The sequence below is a fragment of the Nerophis lumbriciformis genome, linkage group LG24 (assembly GCF_033978685.3).
Source record: "Nerophis lumbriciformis linkage group LG24, RoL_Nlum_v2.1, whole genome shotgun sequence".
NCBI classification, from domain to species: Eukaryota; Metazoa; Chordata; class Actinopteri; order Syngnathiformes; family Syngnathidae; genus Nerophis; species Nerophis lumbriciformis.
In genome coordinates, this window is record NC_084571.2 from 22,264,797 (window position 1) to 22,286,003 (window position 21,207).

The 21,207-nt window shown below is 41.2% G+C and overlaps 1 protein-coding gene across 4 annotated transcripts in view; it reads right to left on the reverse strand.

Moving 5' to 3' along the window:
- Positions 1-21,207, reverse strand: part of erap1b (endoplasmic reticulum aminopeptidase 1b) — an 81,099-nt gene that overhangs the window by 7,146 nt on the left and 52,746 nt on the right. For 2 of the 4 annotated variants that reach the window (XM_061981807.1, XM_061981806.1), the window contains exons 15-18: positions 20,435-20,619; positions 20,205-20,366; positions 1,980-2,120; positions 1,552-1,633 (exon numbers count right to left, since the gene is read on the reverse strand). In XM_061981807.1, the coding sequence (XP_061837791.1) occupies positions 1,552-1,633; positions 1,980-2,120; positions 20,205-20,366; positions 20,435-20,619 (570 nt within the window). Of the gene's footprint in view, positions 1-1,551; positions 1,634-1,979; positions 2,121-15,316; positions 15,614-16,693; positions 17,487-20,204; positions 20,367-20,434; positions 20,620-21,207 lie in introns of those variants that run through there. The other 2 variants (XM_061981810.2, XM_061981808.1) reach the window with 2 other exon arrangements.

Sequence of the window (21,207 nt, forward strand, 5' to 3'; positions counted from 1 at the left end):
AAACGATTTGCAAATAAAAAAATGTTTTCTCTTCAATTAAAAAAACGATTCGCATGTATAAAACAATGTTCTTTAACAAAAAACATATTTGCAAGTATAAAAACAATTTCTTTCAACTAAAAAAAATATTTGCAAGTATAAAAATTATTTCCTTCAATAAAAAAAATATTTGCAAGTATAAAAACAATTTTCTTCAATATTTTTTTATTTATTTGCAGGTATAAAAATAATTTCCTTCAATTAAAAAAATTATTTGCAAGTATAAAAACTTTTTTTTTTTTCAAGTTTTGGCAGTAATATTCAATACACTCAGAGCCCCTGTAATTCGCACTCCACAACGACAGATGGTGCTGCTGAGTCGATTTAAGGCCGTCAAAGCTACTTTTATTTGCGCAAGGTGCCATCCACCAAAAATAACAAAGAAAAATAACTCAACATTTAAGTTAACCTGTAAGAGTCCCCCCTCTTCTGTCCGCTATTGTACTCCCCATCCTTCTTCTTCTTTATCTTTAGTAGATGGCACCATGCGAAAATAACTTGCCAATCACTTTTTTTACTTGCAAAATTAATTTTTTTGAATTTGCGAACCGTTGGGTGTGAGTAAAAACTGTTTATTGTGTTTAGTTTTGGCAGGAATTTCAAAACACACATATAGATTAGACAATAAACAATACACTACTAGGAAAATTTTAATTTTCTTCAATAAAAATAATTATTCGCAAGTATAAAAACAATTTCCTTCAATTAAAAAAATAATTTTCAAATATGAAAACAATATTCTTCAATTTTAAAAAACGATTAGCGAAAAATAATTTTTTCTTCAGTTAAAAAAACAATTCGTACGTACAAAACCAATTTTCTTCAACTAAAAAAAATAATTGAAAGTATAAAAACTATTTTCTTCAATTCAAAAAAATCATTCGCAAGTTTAAAAAACATTTTTATCAATTAAAAAAATAATTTGCAAGTATAAAAACTTTTTTTTTATTCAAGTTTTGGCAGTAATATTAAATACACTTGCCCTTAGAGCCCCTGTAATTGGCACTCCACAACGACAAGTGATGCTGCTGAGTCAATTTAAGGCCGTCAAAGCTACTCGTATTTGCGCATGGTGCCGTCCGCCAAAAATAAAGAAAAAGAAGAAGTCGGGAGTAAAATGGCGGACAGAAGAGAGGAGAAACAATCTCAACATTTAAGTCAACCTGTAAGTTGGCCCTCTCTTCTGTCCGCCATTTTACTCCCCATCCTTCTTCTTCTTTGTTATCTTTAGGGGATGGCACCATGCGAAAATAACTTGCGAATCGCTTTTTTTACTTGCGGTTTTTATTTTTTACTCTTTACTTTTACTGAGTAAAAACTGTTTATTGTGTTTAGTTTTGGCAGTAATTTCAAAACACACATATAGATAAGACAATAAACATTAACTTCGGGTTGGCGAGACAAAAAATAATTAAGAACCACTTGAATAGTGGAATGTAGCATTTTTGAGAAACCTCAAAACCAAGTAAGGATTCTTAGTAGGCATCCTAGTGGGGACACTCTGTAACTTACCGACTCGAGCATTGCTGATGTGGAGTAATGGCTGGTCACCCCTGTCACCATGTGCGCTATGGAGGAGGAGCCAAGTTCAAACCTGCAACATCAGCACAGGTCGGTCAATAAAAGTGCAGATTTAACTGGCTCTGCCAAAATAGTCATTTTCAAACGCGACAACTTTTTATTTTGTATTTTTTTTGCCTCAGCTCCTTTCAAAATAAGCACAAATGTCCTGGTTCATTAGAACAGTTGGCCTTAGACTTGACTGATTCCAGCGCACTCAACAATCTATTGGCTATCATTCAACAAATGATAAGGCTTCTTACCCAATAGTTCCTGACAGGTTGGAAATCAGTGTTGAACACGTAAGGTGCTGACATGAACAGTAGAACATGCGTTGTCCTATGTTATTCAATTTCGTGATAGCGAAAGTTGCAACATACTTTTCGATCAAGGTCTGCCAGTTCGCGCGGATGAAGTCCCAGGCGAGTTTGTGGCCGATGGGGTTCCTGCTGACATAAAAAATCACCTCTGGGAGGTCATGAGTTTCCATCACCTCGCCAAGAAGAGACTGCTCCAACATCCTGCAGAGAAAGGGAGAGCAATTCCACATCAAAAGGAAACTCTACTGTTTTTGGTGGTGTTACGATACAACTAGTGTTGTCCCGATACTAACATTTTGGTACCGGTACCAAAATGTATTTCGATACTTTTCTGAATAAAAGGTTACCACAAAAAATTGCATTATTGGCTTTATTTTAACAAAACATCTTAGGGTACATTAAACATATGTTTCTAATTGCAATTTAGTCCTTAAATACAATAGTGAACATACAAGACTACTTTTCTTTTACTAGTAAGTAAACAAACAAAGGCTCCTAATTAGTCTGCTGACGTATACAGTAACATATTGTGTCCTTTTCCATTCTATTATTTTGTCAACATTATAAAGGACAAGCTGTAAAAATGGATTATTCATCTACTTGTTCATTTACTGTTATCTGCTTATTTTCTATTATAACATGTTCTATCGACATTTCTGTTAAAATGTAATAGTCACTTATTTTTCTGTTGTTTGATGCTTTACATTAATTTTGGATGATACCACAAATTTAGGTATCAATACGATACCAAGTAGTTATTCAAAGTCTTCATGTGTCCAGGGACGTATTTCCTGAGTTTATAAACATAATATGAATTTTTTTTAAACGAAAAAAGATTTTGTGATGCTACAAAATATTGATGTAATCATAGTAGTATCGACTAGATACACTCCTGTACCTGGTATCATTACATTGGATGTTAGGTGTAGATCCACCCATGGCATTTGTTTACATTGTGGCGCCGGTGAGCTATTGTATCCTCCTAGGGTGTGTAGTGAAGCATGTTTAGCTATTCCTCGTCCTGTAGTGATAATGGTACATGTAAGAAACTTAATTTATTTGTCGCCATGGAGACAAGGATTAGTGATTTAGAAGTAGCTAAAACACTGCAGACTGCGGATGTCTTAAAGCACCTCTTCCTGAGAGCGTTTCAGTGTTATAGCTTCACCTTTATCTTTACTTTTTACACAAAAATGCATCCGTTCACCCTTTTCTGTCTACACACTGTGTCTGCTTGTAAGTACTCCCTGTGTGCGCGCTGCCGATCATGCTCCTCTGCTCGTAAAACCAGCAATGTCACGACGTGACGATGACTGGGCGGGTGGTATAGTACCGAATCTGACTCATTAGTATTGCGGTACTATACTAGTACCGGTGTACCGCACAACCCTAGATACAACTTTCATTTGCTTTTTATACAGCCATGAGTATTTTTTTAACCATAGGGCGCACCGGAAAGGGGTTATATTATGATTTTTGTCTACATTTAAAACACTTCCTTGTGGTCGACATAACATGTAATGGTGGTTCTTTGGTCAAAATGTTTCATAAATTATCTTTTACACACCATCTTCAAGCCGGTTTGTGGGCGGTCTTATTTACGTGCCTCCACAGTGTTACTCCTCGTCATCTTTGTTTTACTGGTAGTTTTTAGCGCTTCCATAGCCAGTCTACTCAGAGGTGTAAGTAAGAACTGTACACTACATTGTATTTGAAATGGTAACAACGGAGGATGAATGCTCCATAAGAAAATAGAGAAAAAAAAGGAGCTTATTGACTACAGCGTTAGTACATCAGTCGAGGAAAATGATCAAACTACATAAATAACATACTGTAATTAGATTTTTATATAATTGTTTTTATCTTGATAGACTGAAAATTAACATCAATGAGTTGCCTGATGAACATTAGCACATAATTTATTCAGAAAATTTAAATAACGACAAAGATAGAATACTATTAACCGCAACATGTAAGTGTAAAAAACAAACATGATTTGTACATTTTCAGAATGATCTTGTTCTATTTTTAAACAAAGAAAACAATCTGAAGTTGTCTTTATTTTTAAGTTATCGTACCGTGATTTTATCAGTCCGGCCCACTTGGAAGTAGACTTTTCTCCATGTGGCCCGCGATCTAAAATGAGTTTGACACTCTGATGTACTGGATTACAGTGGTTCTCGGTTATTCTCGGTCACGCCCCTCAAGAAGACAGACATTTTTTTACTCCCCTCTGACTTTTTTTTTTTTTTAATCTGTATATGTCAAGATAGTTCTTTGCTAACACTAAAAACGCTATTACGTTTTAGCCTCTCACGCACACTTTCCACCGCCCCACTATTTAAGAAGTACTACATTAAAGGGGCTGTTTGGAACTAGCTCACATTTTTATTGGTTCTTGATTATTTTCTTTCACGCCCCCCTGTGTACCTCTTGCTTGGTATAAACGATTTGTTTGTCTGAATTGCAGAATTGCTATTGCGACATACCAATTGCCTACCACGCCCCCCATACATATCATATTTAATAATGCATCTCAGTATTGGTATAAGGTACTGAAATGTACTGCCTATCAGTATTTCCATTAATATAAGTATTGTTTTTAATTTAGCTTAATAATGAAATAAAAAATAATTAATTCATTGAAAGATAAATACAATTCTAGCAAAAAAAAAAATGTAATGATACAAATTAACAAATTAAAATTATGAATAATATTCTGAATTACAAAATAAACTTTTACAGTAATAGGGAGTCCGACCAGGTTTTGCAAAGCATATCCTTGGATGACAAATGATTACTCAGCGATGAGATTGCACGGAAACACAAACAAACACGCCATGTCCCCTAAAAATTGCAATTAAAAATCCATCATTTCCAAAGGTCCCAAATAGTGTATTTTCAAATGATACATCATTCTTTGTGTTTGTAAATAAATAAGGATTTAAAACGTGAACCAACTGAAATCAATTGACACTACAACAACTTTATTTGTGTACAAAACACAAAACCAGTGAAGTTAGCACGTTGTGTAAATGGTAAATAAAAACAAAATACAATGATTTGAAAATCATTTTTAACTTATATTTAATTGAATAGACTGCAAAGACAATATACTTGAGGTTCGAACTAGGTAAACTTTGTTACTTTTTGCAAATATTAGCTCATTTGGAATTTGATGCCTGCAACATGTTTCAAAAAAGCTGGCACAAGTGGCAAAAAAGACTGAGAAAGTTGAGGAATGCTCATCACTTACTTGGAACATTCTAAGGCATAGATAACTTACACATCTGTGAAGGCACCATTATTGCTGCAAGGTACATACAGGTTTTGGAGCAACATACTGTATGTTGCCATCCAAGCAACGTCTTTTTCATGGACGCCCCTGCTTATTTCAGCAAGACAATGCCAAGTCACATTCTGCACATGTTACAACAGCATGGCTTCATAGTAAAAGAGTGTGGGTACTAGACTGGCCTGTCTGTAGTCCAGACCTGTCTCCCATTGAAACGTCAAATACAACAACGGAGACCCTGGACTGTTGAACAACTTGCCAAGTATGGGAAAGGATTCCACCTGAAAAGCTTCAAAAATTGGTCTCCTCAGTTCCCAAACGTTTACTGAGTGATGTTAAAAGGAAAAGCCAAGTAACACAGTGGTAAAAATGCACCCGTGCCAACTTTTTTGCAACGTGTTGCTGCCTTTAAATTCTAATTAAATGATTTGCAAAAAAAATGAAGTTTCTCAATTTGAACATTAAATATCTTGTCTTTGCTGTCTACTCAATCGAATATAAGTTGAAAAGGATTTACAAATTACACAACGTGCCAACTTCACTGGTTTTGGGTTTTGTACAATGTAAATATTAGTTGCTGAGCAAGGTAACCTGCAACTGGCTCTATCATGGCTAACATGGGGTTTGAGAAGATGAGGTCAAATTTATACATCGTACATGGATACAATTATATTTTAACAGTAGAATTATTATAACTATAACATACAACAGATGGAAATATCACCTTAGCAGCGCTCAGAAGAAATAGGTACAGTAATTAGGAAGTTTTATAAATACAACTTGATGAGAAGATATTAACTACAGCAAAAGTTAGCATGTATAGTTATGAGATGTTTATAACAAGTTCATTATTGATATCAGTGAAACACTTAAGTTGAAAAATAATTCTAAAAGAGATTATCAGAATGAAAACATTACTTTTACTCACCTTTGGTGGCGCCGCACCTTTGAAAAAAAAACACTTTGGCCTGCCTTGCTAAATTACACAATAAATTAAGAGGCTAACTTGGTGAGCGTATGTTTTAGTCGTGTATTGTTTTCACAAATGATAATATTGGAGTATTTTTAATTTCTGTCTGAAATACAAAAAAAAAAAAAGTGTTCTTTTTTTCAGTGCCAAAGAGAATCTGTTTTCCCATTTTAAACCACCACTAAGCGTTGTTTTCATCGTTCGTTTTTAAAGTAAAACAAAAAATGTACAGTGTCATGTTTTGTTTTTCTTATTTTACAAACCCCAAGATGAGCTCGGGCCCAGCAAAGCCGACGGCGTTTCTGGGTGTTGTTGATAAACGGTTTTCGCCTTGCATAGGAGAGTTTTATCTTGCACTTACAGATCCAGAGACAAACTGTAGTTACTGTCAGTGATTTTCTGAAGTGTTCCTGAGCCCATGTGGTGATATCCTTTACACACTGATGTCGCTTTTTGATGCAGTACCACTTGAGGGATCGAAGGTCACAGGCATTCAATGTTACGTGCAGTGATTTCTCCAGATTCTCTGAACCCTTTGATGATATTACGGCCCGTAGATGGTGAAATCCCTAAATTTCTTGCAATAGCTCGTTGAGAAATGTTTTTCTTAAACTGTTGGACATTTTGCTCACACATTTGTTGACCAAGTGGTGACCCTCGCCCAATCCTTGTTTGTGAATGACTGAGCATTTCATGGAAGCTGCTTTTATACCCAATCATGGTACCCACTTGTTCCCAATTAGCCTGTTCACCTGTGGGATTTTCCAAATAAGTGTTTGATGAGCATTCCTCAACTTTCTCAGTCTTTTTTGCCACTTGTGCCAGTTTTTGTGAAACATGTTGCAGGCATCAAATTCCAAATGAACGAATATTTGCAAAAAATAACAAAGTTTTTCAGTTTGAACATTAAGTATGTTGTCTTTGCAGCATATTCAATTGAATATAAGTTGAAAAGGATTTGCAAATTATTGTATTCTGTTTTTATTTACAATTTACACAACGTGCCAACTTCACTAGTTTTGGGTTTTGTAGTTTGGCATGGATTAGAGCTTGCAGGTAAACAAAAGTAGAAGAAGACCAAGGAGGACCCAGGAGAATATAAAATACACACAATGGCGAGTTTAGAGTTTAGAGGCTTTTGCTGACATAATAACATTTGCCAATATATCGACCACCTTAAAGCAAAGGGGTGTGTGAAAAATTTGGGAACAATCTACTCCCATACTATATTATCAATCAATCAATCAATGTTTACTTATATAGCCCTAAATCACAAGTGTCTCAAAGGGCTGCACAAGCCACAACGACATCATTGGCTCAGATCCCACATCAGGGCAAGGAAAAACTCAACCCAATGGGACAATGAGATTATAACTAGACTATAAAAACATATTGATCCATGATCATGGTCTTTCTGATGCAGGATACCACAACATACTGTTTTTTTTATTTTATTTCCTACAGGTCAGTCTTGTCTTTGAACAGCAACTTCTGGGTTCTAGTGTTGGAAAATAGAAAAGTATCTGTTTTTGGTCTGCTGTTTTGTGTTTTAAATTTTCAGTACATGGAAAAATTTAATGAAAATCCAAGCACTTTTATATTTAGTGATTTTGTGAGAACACTTGGTATTTCAATAAACGTTTTTGTATTTCAAAATGAAATTCAACTAAACCGATTGTTTTCTTGTTTTTCAATCACCATCAATCCATCCATTTTCTTCCGCTTATCCGAGGTCGGGTCGCGGGGGCAGCAGCCTAACCAGAGAAGCCCAGACTTCCCTCTCCCCAGCAACTTCGACCAGCTCTTCCCGGGGGATCCCGAGGCGTTCCCAGGCCAGCCGGGAGACATAGTCTTCCCAACGTGTCCTGGGTCTTCCCCTTTGCCTCCTGCCGGTCAGACGTGCCCTAAACACCTCCCTAGGGAGGTGTTCAGGTGGCATCCTGACCAGATGCCCGAACCACCTCATCTGGCTCCTCTCAATGTGGAGAAGCAGCGGCTTTACTCTGAGTTCGTCCCGGATGACAGAGCTTCTCACCCTATCTCTTAGAGAGAGACCCGCCACCCGGCGGAGGAAACTCATTTTGGCCGCTTGTACCCGTGATCTTATCCTTTCGGTCATAACCCAAAGCTCATGACCATAGGTGAGGATGGGCACGTAGATCGACCGGTAAATTAAGAGCTTTGCCTTCCGGCTCAGCTCCTTCTTCACCACAACGGATTGATATAGCGTCCGCATTATTGAAGACGCCACACTGATCCTGTCGATCTCACGATCCACTCTTTTCCCACTCGTGAGCAAGACTCCTAGGAACTTGCTGAACTCCTCCACTTGGGGCAAGATCTCCTCCCCAACTTGGAGATGGCACTCCACCCTTTCCCGGGCGAGAACCATGAACTCGGACTTGGAGGTGCTGATTCTCATCCCAGTCGCTTCACACTCGGCTGCGAACCGATCCAGTGAGAGCTGAAGATCCTGGCCAGTTGAAGCCATCAGCACCACATTGTCTGCAAAAAGCAGAGACCTAATCCTGCAGCCACCAAACCGGATCTCCCCTCAACGCCATGACTGCATCTAGAAATTATGTCCATAAAAGTTATGAACAGAATCGGTGACAAAGGGCAGCCTTGGCGCAGTCCAACTCTCACTGGAAATGTGTCCGGCAATGCGGACCAAGCTCTGACACTGATCATACAGGGAGCGGACCGCCACAATCAGACAGTCCGCTACCCCATAGTCTCTGAGTACTCCCCACAGGACTTCCCGGGGGACACGGTCGAATGCCTTGTCCAAGTCTACAAAGCACATTTAGACTGGTTGGGCAAACTCCCATGCACCCTCAAGGACCCTGTCGAGAGTATAGAGCTGGTCTACCGTTCCACGACCAGGATGAAAACCACACTGTTCTTCCTGGATCCGAGCTTCGACTAGCCGGCGTAGCCTCCTCCAGTACACCTGAATAGACCTTACCGGGAAGGCTGAAGAGTGTGATCCCATGATAGTTGGAACACACCCTCCGGTTTCCCTTCTTAAAGAGAGGAACCACCACCCCTGTCTGCCAATCCAGAGGTACCGCCCCCGATGTCCACGCGATGTTGCAGAGTCTTATCAACCAAGACAGCCCCACAGCATCCAGAGCCTTAAAGAACTCCGGGCGGATCTCATCCAACCCCGGGGCCTTGCCACAGAGGAGCTTTTTAACTACCTCGGCAACCTCAGCCCCAGATATAGGAGAGCCCACCACAGATTCCCCAGGCACTGCTTCCTCATAGGAAGATGTGTTGGTGGGATTGAGGAGGTCTTCAAAGTATTCCCTCCACCGATCCACAACAGCCGCAGTAGAGGTCAGCAGCACACCATCCTCACCATACACGGTGTTGACAATGCACTGGTTCCCCCCCTGAGGCGGCGGATGGTGGACCAGAATCACTTCGAAGCCGTCCGGAAGTCGTTTTCCATGGCTTCCCCAAACTCCTCCCATGTCCAAGTTTTTGCCTCTGTGATCGCTGAAGTTAAGTTAAAGTGCCAATGATTGTCACACACACCAGGTGTGGCGAAATTATTCTCTGCATTTGACCCATCACCCTTGATCACCCTCAGGGAGGTGAAGCCGCACCTCGCTTGGCCTGTCGGTACCTGTCCGCAGCCCCTGGAGTGTCATGAACCAAAAGGACCCGATAGGACTCTTTCTTCAGCTTGACCGCATCCGTCACTGCTGGTGTCCACCAGCGGGTTCTAGGATTACCGCCACGACAGGCACCAACCACTTTCAATCACCAATTCATGAAAAGGAAAAGATACACTGACCTGACAGCGTGTGTGTATGATAGCTAGGGATGGGTGCCGTTCACATTTGAAACGATACGGTACCAATTACTACCTGGTAGTGGATACAAATGGTAAAAAATGTTGGTCCTTCCTTGTATGTTAATTAATATTATTTTTGATAATAAAATATTTTTTTATTGCAACATTTAAAATGAGATGATTATAATAATAATAGTTATTATCATCTCACGTTTCTGAGTGTTATTTGCAAGTATGACACTAAGTTGCAAGTCCAAGACGTTTGATGGCGGCAGTGTGTAGTTTATGATGTGTTGGTAATTTCTGCTGTCTGTTGCCGCCCCCTACAAAGTGTTAATACAGTATAGGGTTGTACGGTATACCGATACTAGTATATTAACGTGGTACTAATGAATCAAAAATGGTACTATACTCTGAAAAGTACCAGTTCCCAACGGGCATGTTCGGCAGCACGCACACACAGAGTACTTACAAGCAGACACAGTGTGTAGACAGAAAAGGGAGAACGGACACTTTTTGGTCTAAAAACTAAAGGTGAAGTTATAACACTGAAACACCCTCAGGAAGAGGTGCTTTAAGACATGGCTAGCTAGGTAGCAGCTAACATCCATCCGCTGCAGTGTTTTAGCTACTTCTCAATCACTAATCCTGGCCTCCATGGCAACAAATAAAGTAAGTTTCTTAGAGGAATAGCTAAACATGCTTCACTACACACCGTAGGAGGATACGATAGCTCACCGGCGTCACCGCAAACAAAAGCTAGAGCGCCTGAAAATGCCATGTGTGGATCAACACCTGACATCCACTGTAATGACACCAAGTACAAGAGCGTTTCTAGTCGATACTACTATGATTACATCGATATTTTTTATCGTCACAAAATATTTTTTTCCTTTTTAAAAAAAATTCATATTATGTTTATAAACTCAGGAAATATGTCCCTGGAAATGGGAGGACTAACCCCTAACCCACATATGCGGTCCTCTCCAAGGTTTCTCATAGTCATTCACATCGACGTCCCACTGGGGTGAGTTTTTCCTTGCCCTTATGTGGGCTCTGTACCGAGGATGTCGTTGTGGCTTGTGCAGCCCTTTGAGACACTTGTGATTTAGGGCTATATAAATAAACATTGATTGATTGATTGATTGACTTACAAGCAGACACAGTGTGTACACAGAAAAGGGAGAAAGGACAAATGTTGACTTAATAACTAGTGATAAAGGTGAAGTTATAACACTGAAACGCCTTAAGGAAGAGGTGCTTTAAAACATGGCTAGCTAGCTGGCAGCTAATGTCTGTCCAGAGTCAGCAGTTTTGTAACTACTTCAAAACCACTAATCCATGTCTCCATCGAGACATATCAATTACATTTATTTCAATTATCATCCTTGTAGGATGAGTGATAGCTTTATATGCTTCACTACACACCACAGCACACACAGAAACATGACAATGGACATTTTTAAAATGGTCTATAATTGGCAAAATCTAACCAAGCCTTCATTATGCCTGATCATTAATCATTAAAACCATCATCTTGACTTTCAACACACTTAGGGATGTCCCGATCCAGGTTTTTGCACTTCCGATCCGATACCGATATTGTTTTTGCACTTCCGATCCGATACCGATACTGACCGATACTGGCCTATCCGAGCATGTATTAAAGTTTAAAGTTATTTAGCCTACTTAGTTGTCAGAATCATGTTGAAAAGGGTTTTAGTACTCTTGATAACAACTAGCCAGCTGAATTAGGGGAGTTTGAATAATACACAATGGTTGGTAACAAGAAACTGACCTGTTTATTCAAGGATAAACACAAAATAGACAAAATTATACATGACAAACAGAAATGGCATCATTGAACTAGGGCTGGGTTATATGGCATTTTTTATTAAAATTGCGATATTTTAAGGCCATATTGCGATACACGATATATATGTGGATATTTTGCCTTAGCCTTGAATGAACACTTGATGCATATAATCACAGCAGTATGATGATTCTGTGTCTACATTAAAACATTCTTCTTCATACTGCATTAATATATGCTACTTTTAAACTTTCATGCAAAGAAAGGAAATCACAACTAAAAAAATCACTATTTTTTTCATTAGGTGTTGATCTGGAAATGTTTGCCTCGCCATTTTGATGGTGTGGGCGTGTGGCACCGAATGGAGATAAGCGTCTCGACAGACGTTACAATATTTGAACAATGATGACGAAAACTGTTTTCTCTGTCGTGTCCGTGTGTCGAAAATTGTTATGCGCTTATTTTTTTATTTGATTTTGTGCATGGCATAGATTTGCCGTGCGCAGAGGACGCTTGAGCAGTGCGCAATTGCACAGGCGCGCACCTTAGCGGCTGCGCTAGCATCACAGCTAACGTTAGCCATGCTGCTCCCTCTCTGCTCGGTAGGACGTATGCGTATGTGACGTATGACGTAGACATATGTGACGTGTGTAAGAAGGTGCGCTTGCTGTCTGTGAGAGGGAGACACAGGAAAGAGTGAGAAGAGCCTGTCGTGTAATGCCAGCAGCTAAAAGCAACTGCGTGAGAATTCACAGACCTGTGGATGTGTTGAAGGTGTGCTGGAAAATGCGAAACGGAAATTAGGGAACAGCAGAAAAGTGGAATGTATTATTTAAATCGGTGCGTTGGAAAACATGGACCGGAGTTTTTTTTTAAACTGGATCTGGATCGGCATTTTCCCATGCCTTGCCGATACGCATTTTTTGGCAAATATCGGCGGCCGATCCGATCCAAATATCGAATCGGGACATCCCTAAACACACTACACACCAGTAAATGAAGTGCGTACTTAGTCAACAGCCATACAGGTCATACTAAGGGTGGCCATATGAACAACGCCAACACTGTCATAAACCTGTGCAATATAGTGAACCCAAACTAAACAACAATGACAAACACATTTTGGGAGAATATTTGCACCGCAACACAACATAAACACTACAGAACAAATTCCTAGAATTCCCAGCAGCACCAACTCTTCCGGGACGCTACAATATAAACAAACGCCATTGGTGGATCTACACCTAACATCCACTGTAATGATACCAAGTACAAAAGCGTATCTAGTCGATACTACTATGATTACGTCGACATTGTTTAGCATCACAAAATCTTATTTCGTTTTTTTTATTTTTATTAATATTATGTTTATAAAATCAGGAAATACGTCCCTGGACACACGAGGACTTTGAATATGACCAATGTACGATCCTGTCACTACTTGGTATCGGATTGATACCTACATTTGTGGTGTCATCAAAAACTAAAGTATCAAACAACAGAAGGATAGACTTAGACTTCCTTTTTATTGTCATTCCAATATGAACTTTACAGCACAGATAAGAATGAAATTTCATAACATAAGCTCATGGTAGTGCAGGATAAAAAAGCAATAAGGTGCATATATAAATAAATAAAATATATATAAATAATATATAAATATATATAAAATAAATAAATATATATAAATAAATAAATAGATTACTGTACAGATAAATATATTGCACTTTTTCACATGCGTCCACGTTTATGGATGTATGTTATATTGTATTTTTTATTCCAGCGAGTTAATCCATTTTGGGGGGAGTTGAGGGGATAATTTAATTATGATGCGTTCAAGAGTCTTACAGCCTGAGGGAAGAAGCTGTTAGAGAACCTGGAGGTTCTGCTTCGGAGGCTGTGGAACCTCTTTCTAGAGTCCAGCAGTGAAAACAGTCCTTGGTGGGGGTGGGAGGAATCTTTGCAGATTTTCTGAGCCCTGGTCAGGCAGCGGCTTTTTGCGATCTCCTGAATAGGAGGAAGAGGAGTCCTGATGATCTTTTCTGCCGTCCTCACCACTCTCTGGAGAGACTTCCAGTCTGAGGCATTGCAGGCTCCAGTCCAGATAGATATGATGTTGGTCAGCAAGCTCTTTATAGTGCCTCTGTAGAATGTGGTGAGAATGGGGGGAGGGAGCTGTGCTCTTTTCATCCGACGCAAAAAGTGCATGCGCTGCTGAGCTCTTTTTACAAGAGCTCCGGTGTGTAGGGACCAGGTTATATTGTCAGTTATATGCACCCCCAGGAACTTGGTGCTGCTTACTATCTCCACCGCTGTGCCGTTGATGTAGAGTGGAGCGTGGCTGGACTGGTGCTTCCTGAAGTCAACGATGATCTCCTTGGTCTTGTCGACATTCAGGACCAGGTTGTTGGTTCTGCTCCAGTCAACCAGATGTTACACCTCCTCCCTGTAGTCCATGTCGTTGTTGTCACGGATGAGGCCCACTACTGTCGTGTCGTCCGCATACTTCACTATGTGGTTAGTAGTCGACCTGGCGCAGCAGTCATGGGTCATCAACGTGAACAGCAGCGGACTCAGGACGCAGCCCTGGGGGGAGTCGGTGCTCAGGGAGATGGCACTGGAGGTGTTGTTGCCCACTCTCACAGATTGGGGTCTGTCTGTGAGGAAGTCAAGCAGCCAGTTGCATAGGGGGGTACTGAATCCAAGGGGGGCCAGTTTGCTCACCAAGTGCTGCGGGATGATGGTGTTGAATGCTGAGCTGAAGTCCAGAAACAACATCCGCACGTGTGTGTCCTTTCCTTCCAGATGTTCTAAGCTCAGGTGGAGTGCAGAGGAGATGGCGTCCTCTGTAGAGCGGTTAGGGCGATAAGCAAATTGGTATGGGTCGATGTGGGGGGAGGTCTGGAGACAATATATTCCTTTACCAGCCTCTCGAAGCACTTCATTATAATGGGGGTGAGTGCAACGGGGCGGTAATCATTGAGGGAGGAGATTGTGGTTTTTTTAGGCACTGGGATGATTGTGGCCGTCTTAAAACATGATGGTACCACAGCCTGGGTCAGCGAGATGTTGAAGATGTCTGTGAGAACCCCAGACAGCTGGTCTGCACATCCCTTAAGCACCTTGCCCGGAATGTCATCAGGTCCCGGTGCTTTCCGGGGGTTCACTCTCCTCAGGGTTTTCCGGACATCCGCTAAATCCAGGTTGAGCGGCTGCTCATCAGGGCGAGGGATGGATTTTCTCGCCGGAGTGGTGTTAAGTGCCTCAAACCTTGCAAAGTAGTTGTTAAGGTCATCTAGGAAGCTGATACTGTTGTCACAGGGACAGGGGGCAGCGTTATAGTCCGTGATGACCTGTATGCCCTGCCACATTCGTCTAGTGTTTGTAGGGTTCTCGAAGAAGTCCTGCACTTTCTGACTGTGAGCACGCTTTGCAACCTTAATGGCACAGTTCAGGCTGATTTTAATGCTACCATGTCGCCAGACTTAAAAGCCTTGTTCCGAGCCTTCAGCATTGCACGTACCTCACTGTTCATCCAGGGTTTCTCGTTGGCCCTTGTGGGGATGTTCTTGATCACACTGACATCCTCCATGCACTTCTGAATGTATGCGGACACAGACTCTGCATACTCCTCCACACGTGTGGTGATTTTCGGTGGTGGCTGCTTTGAACATGTCCCAGTCTGTGGTTTCGAAGCAGTCTTGTAATGCTGACATTGCTCCCTCTGGCCAGGTCCTCACCTGCTTCACTGTAGCTTGCTTCCTGATCAGCAGGGGCTTGTATGCAGGAATTAGCATCACAGATAGATGGTCTGAGGAGCCGAGGTGCAACTTTATACGCCCGTTTAATATTACTATAAACCAAGTCCAGCTTGCTTCCACCCCTGGTTGCAAAATTCACATATTGATGGAAATGAGGGAAAACTGTTTTCATGTTAGCTTGATTAAAATCCCCTTTCACGATGAAAATTCCCTCTGGATGTGTAGATTGCAGTTCATTGATGGAGCAATACAAAGCATTCAAAGCTTCTTTGGTGTTAGCACTGGGGGGAATGTACACTACTGTGAAGATCATAGCACTAAATTCCCTGGGTAAATAAAATGGCCTGCATTTTATAGTTAATAGTTCAACATCAGGAGAGCAGTGACGTGATACTATCTTCCCATTATTGCACCAGTTATTATTGACGTATATGCAAACACCACCGCCTCGGGATTTACCAGTGAGAGTTCTACTCCTATCCGACCGAAACATAGTACCGCTGGTACTTGACTCCGCTGCGTCAAAGGCTGCTGGATGTAGCCGGCGAAGTATTCCCCTGCTAGCGAGGAGGTACAACATACACGCATCTTTCAGTCCAAAACGGCCTGATCTATCTACATCCAGAATTGTCTGGCGGTCGTATGTGACCACGGAGTGTCCACGCTGAAGCCAGCCATGAAATTTAAAGAATTGTCCGGTATTTTTGCCAAATGTTCTATTATATATATTAAGTGATTATTAAATTTTAACAGAAGTGTAGATAAAACATGTTGACACAGAAAATAACCAGATATTAACAGTAAATGAACAAGTGGATTAATAATCAATTTCTACAGCTTGCTCTTTATAATGTTGACAAAATAATAGATTGATAAATGACACAATATATTACTGCATACGTCAGCAGACTAATTAGAAGTCTTTGTTTGTTTACTTACTACTAAAAGACAAGTTGTCTAGTATGTTCACTATTTTATTTAAGGACAAAATTACAATAATAAACATATGTTTAATGTACCCTGAGATTTTTTGTTAAAATAAAGACAATAATAAAAATGTTTGTGGTCCCCTTTATTTGGAAAAGTACCGAAAAACATTTTGGTACCGGACAACACTAGTGCCTCACAATGTTGACAAAATAATAGAATGATAAATGACACAATATGTTACTGCATACGTCAGCAGACTAATTAGGAGTCTTTGTTTGTTTTACTTACTACTAAAAGACAAGTTGTCTATTATGTCCACTATTTTATTTAAAGACTAAATTGTTCTTCGATTGCAATAACATTTTTTTGTGGTCCCTTTTATTTAGAAAGATATCGAAATACATTTTGGTACCGGTACCAAAATATTGGTATCGATACAACCCTAACACAGTACGTATTGTACTTTTTACGCAACAGCTCTTTTAAGGTAACATGCATTTTAGTTGTAATAATAATAATAATAATAATAATGGATTAAATCCAAATAGCGCTTTTCTATTGACATTGATACTCAAAGCGCTCACAGAGAAGTGAGAACCCATTATTCATTCACTCCACATTCACACAGGTGGTGGTAAGCTAGTTTCCAATAACAAATTTGAAGGTATTGAAAATAAAATGTTAAAATCGCTAATGCTAATGAGTAGCATATCAATACTAAAGTCAATGTTTAAAGGCATCAAGCTAAGGCATTTGTAGAAAAGTGGAGCCTTGCTTAACTTACGTTGGAGCATTTTTTTGTGTCAAATGGTTTGTTGGCATCAAAAAAATTGCAACATTACTGAGAGGTAGTTTGGCTAAGCTGGAGTAATCACCAAGTGCCGAAGTGCAAAGAGTCGGTCGGCTGAGTCTGCAACCAGGCATTGAAACATGGCACCGTTGGATTTTACGTGAATGTGTGTCCGGCTTCCTCCCACCTCCAAAGACATGCACCTGGGGATAGGTTCATTGTCAACACTAAATGGTCCCTAGTGTGTGAATGTGAGTGTGAATGTTGTCTGTCTATCTGTGTTGGCCCTGCGATGAGGTGGCGACTTGTCCAGGGTGTACCCCGCCTACCGCCCGAATGCAGCTGAGATAGGCTTCAGCGACCCCCCGCAACCCTGAAAGGGACAAGCGGTAGGAAATGGATGGATGGGTGTCCGGTAGGACCGGCGGGATTCAGTCGGTGCTAGAGATGCGCGGATAGGCAATTATTTAATCCGCAACCGCATCAGAAAGTCGTCAACCATCCGCCATCCACCCGATGTAACATTTGATCAGAACCGCATCCGCCCGCACCCGCCCGTTGTTATATATCTAATATAGACGATGCAAGGCATTAGTGAGGTTATAAAGCTTTTGCCTGTTAAAGAAAGGAGACTGATCCAATGCAGCACAGACATTCGCGTGCCACGCTGTCACGGCCCAGACGCACACCAGTGTGCAATCATATGGGAGCCGCGCTGAGCGCACCTCCAAGCGCGTCTCGCTGCCGGCGACGGCCGGGTATGGGCCCGAGGCTCCAGCGCCATCCATTTTCAGGGCTAGTTGATTCGGCAGGTGGGTTGTTACACACTCCTTAGCGGGTTCCGACTTACATGGCCACCGTCCTGCTGTCTATATCAACCAGGGTGAGCCCCACCCCTTTCGTGAGCGCACTGCGCGCGGAGTGACCCCTGTTACGCGCCCCCGGCAACAGGGGTGGCGGGCAGGTAAGCTGCGCGGGCGGAGCGCGCGGAGTGACCCCTGTTACGAGCCCCCGGCCACGGGGGTGGCGGGCAGGTAAGCTGCTTACCTGCTGCGCGTGACGCCGGCCGCGGCAAAGGCGGACGAGGCGGGGTGTCGGTGCGGTGGTGACCCTGGACGTGCGTCGGGCCCTTCTCGCGGATCGCCTCAGCTACGGCTCCCTTCTCCGCTCCGTAAAAGTGTCCATCTCTTCTTCTTTTTTTTTCTGTTGTGGCATATGCTGCAGGTGCCTGCTCGTTTTTCGTATGTGGGTAACAACATTTAACTATGTATATATATTTCCGAATTGGTTTAACTGCCACCCGCCTGAATCTATTTAAAATCTATTTTTTATTTTTTTCAACCGCCCCACCCGACCCGCGGATAAAATCTAATTTTTTTAAATTTCATCCGCCCGATCCGCGGATAATCCACGGACTCCGCGGTTGTGCCCGCAAACCGCGCATCTCTAGTCGGTGCCAAAAAATAACCGAGAAGTAGCTTCCCTGCCAAAGATATTGGATGGCAAGAGGGTTCACGTATTTTCATGACGCACCGGATAAGGCGCACTGCAGATTAATTGTCTATTTTCAATCTTTTTTCATACATAGGGCGCACCGGATTGTAAGGCGCATTAAAGGAGTCATATCATTATTTTTTTAAATGTAAAACACTTCCTTGTGGTCTACATAACATGTAATGGTGGTTCTTTGGTCAAAATGTTGCATGGATTATGTTTTACAGACCATTTTAAAGTAGCTTTCTGACAGTCGCCTCAGGATTCACCGTTTTGTGGGCGGTCTTATTTACGTGGCTCACCATCGGCAGCGTCTTCTCCCCGTCATCTTTGTTGTAGCGGTGTAGCGTGCAAGGACAGTTGTAGAAGAAGTGTCAAAAGATAGAGCTAACGGTTTTAATGACATTTAGACTTTACTTAAATTAATAACGGAGCAGCATCTCTTCACCGGAAACAACAACACCGGAAATGTGTCCCGTGAAAGACCTTCCGACCCGAACTCTCTAATAACTAAAGTTCCTTGGGTGAATAATGTAAACTCACTATACCGGTATGTTTTAGCGCTTTGACAGCTAGTCTATTGACAGATATAAGTAAGAACTTTACACAACTTTATATTAAAAATGGCAACAGCGGAGGATGAATGTCCCATAACAAGAAGATAGAGAAAAAGAAGAAGCTTATCGACTACGGTGTCGCCACGTACTACAAAGGCGGACGCGTGCAATTTTTCAGGATTTATGCCGATCCCAAATACACATCAGCAGGTACCAGAAGGTAAGAAAAGTTGCTTTTGAATAATATTGCGAAACAAAACGCCAGATAATATGTCTTACCTTATACACACACACCATAATAATACTGGTATGTTTAATGCGCCGACAATCCATCAAGCGGTGCGGCTTCATAGCTTACCAAAGTCGTACTAAAACATTTTGATAGAATTTTGAGCGCCGTGTGTAATGTTCTATATTTTCAATGGAACATATAAAATGTTGGTGTTGTTTACTTGAGTCATATTGCAGTCTACACGTATCTCTTATGTGTGACTGCCATCTACTGGTCACACTTATCATTACACCATGTACTAAATAAAATTGCTTCGAGGTCGGTAAGGAAAACCAGAAATATTCCGTACATTAGGCGTACCGAATTATAAGGGTTATAGTCCGTAAAATACGGACTAAAGATGCTAAGATTAATGCACAAAGTGAACTCTCTTGCTGGCAGTTTGAAGGCGAGAGACGAGGACAACGAACACGCACACATTTTGTCGAGGCTGGCAAAATGACCAGTGTCATTTACATCGATCCTTAGATTGATTACGACCTCATGCCTGCAGTCACACGAGCCACGTCTCTGATTACTTCATTTATATTTTTGCTACTTTACCAGGTTTCACGTCCCACTTGACATGAGATACGTACCATTTGAGCTTGTCACGCAGCGGGGTGAACGTCAAGGCAGCCTTGATGTGTGTTTTCACGGATATTTGCAAAGACCGTCGATACTTCTCCAACAGGAAGTCCCACCCTTCCGATGTTTGAGCCCCGACGACGTACACGGCCATGATGACGTCAACGGGGAGGCTGAGAAGCAGAGACGTGGTAATTACACTTCGTACGTCGTCATCATTGGCGCATTAGCAACCCCTGACCTCATGTCGCCGTCGGAGTCTTTCCACATGTCGAACAGCTGCTGGGCTTTGGTCACGCACGGAGTGAAGTTCCTGACGCAGGCAAACAGCAGCAGGTGGCTGCGCAGCATTCGCTCAGACACGGAACCTGAGTCGTCCCACTTCTGTTGGCTGATCAAACCCTTGAACAGGTCCAGAATGTAACGCTGTGAACACAAGTCACAATTTAAAAACTAGGAGTGGACAATAATCAATCAATTAACCTTGTGTGGAATTGATTGTTAAAGCCCCACTATTGTGCTAAATCAGGGGTGTCAAACTCATCTTAATTGAGGGCCGTATCGCAGTTGTTTGCCCTCAGAGGGCCACTTCTAACAGGCATTTAATGTAAAAAAAATTTGATTTTACAGTAAAAAAACTGACAGGTCAGTGGCAAAAATGTTACCGTAAAATTTAGTGTTCAGCATGTTACTGTAAATGGAAAAAACAGTACCACTGTTTTTCATGGGACAAAACTGGCAGCTCAGTTGGTGGAATTTTACTGTAAAATTGACAGTGTTTTTTTACTGTAAATATAAAACTGCATTTTTACAGTAAAAAAAACTGGCAGCTCAGTAGCCTGCATTTTATGGTCAAAAAACAGTGGTACTGTTTTTCATGCACAGTAAAATGCTGTAAAACCAAAGTAAATTTCATAAAGTCGCTGTAAAATCTTTTTATAAAATTTTACAATTTGATGAACTTGCTTTGAAATCATAAGTCAAGCAGATAACAAGTATTTATTTCTAGTTGAA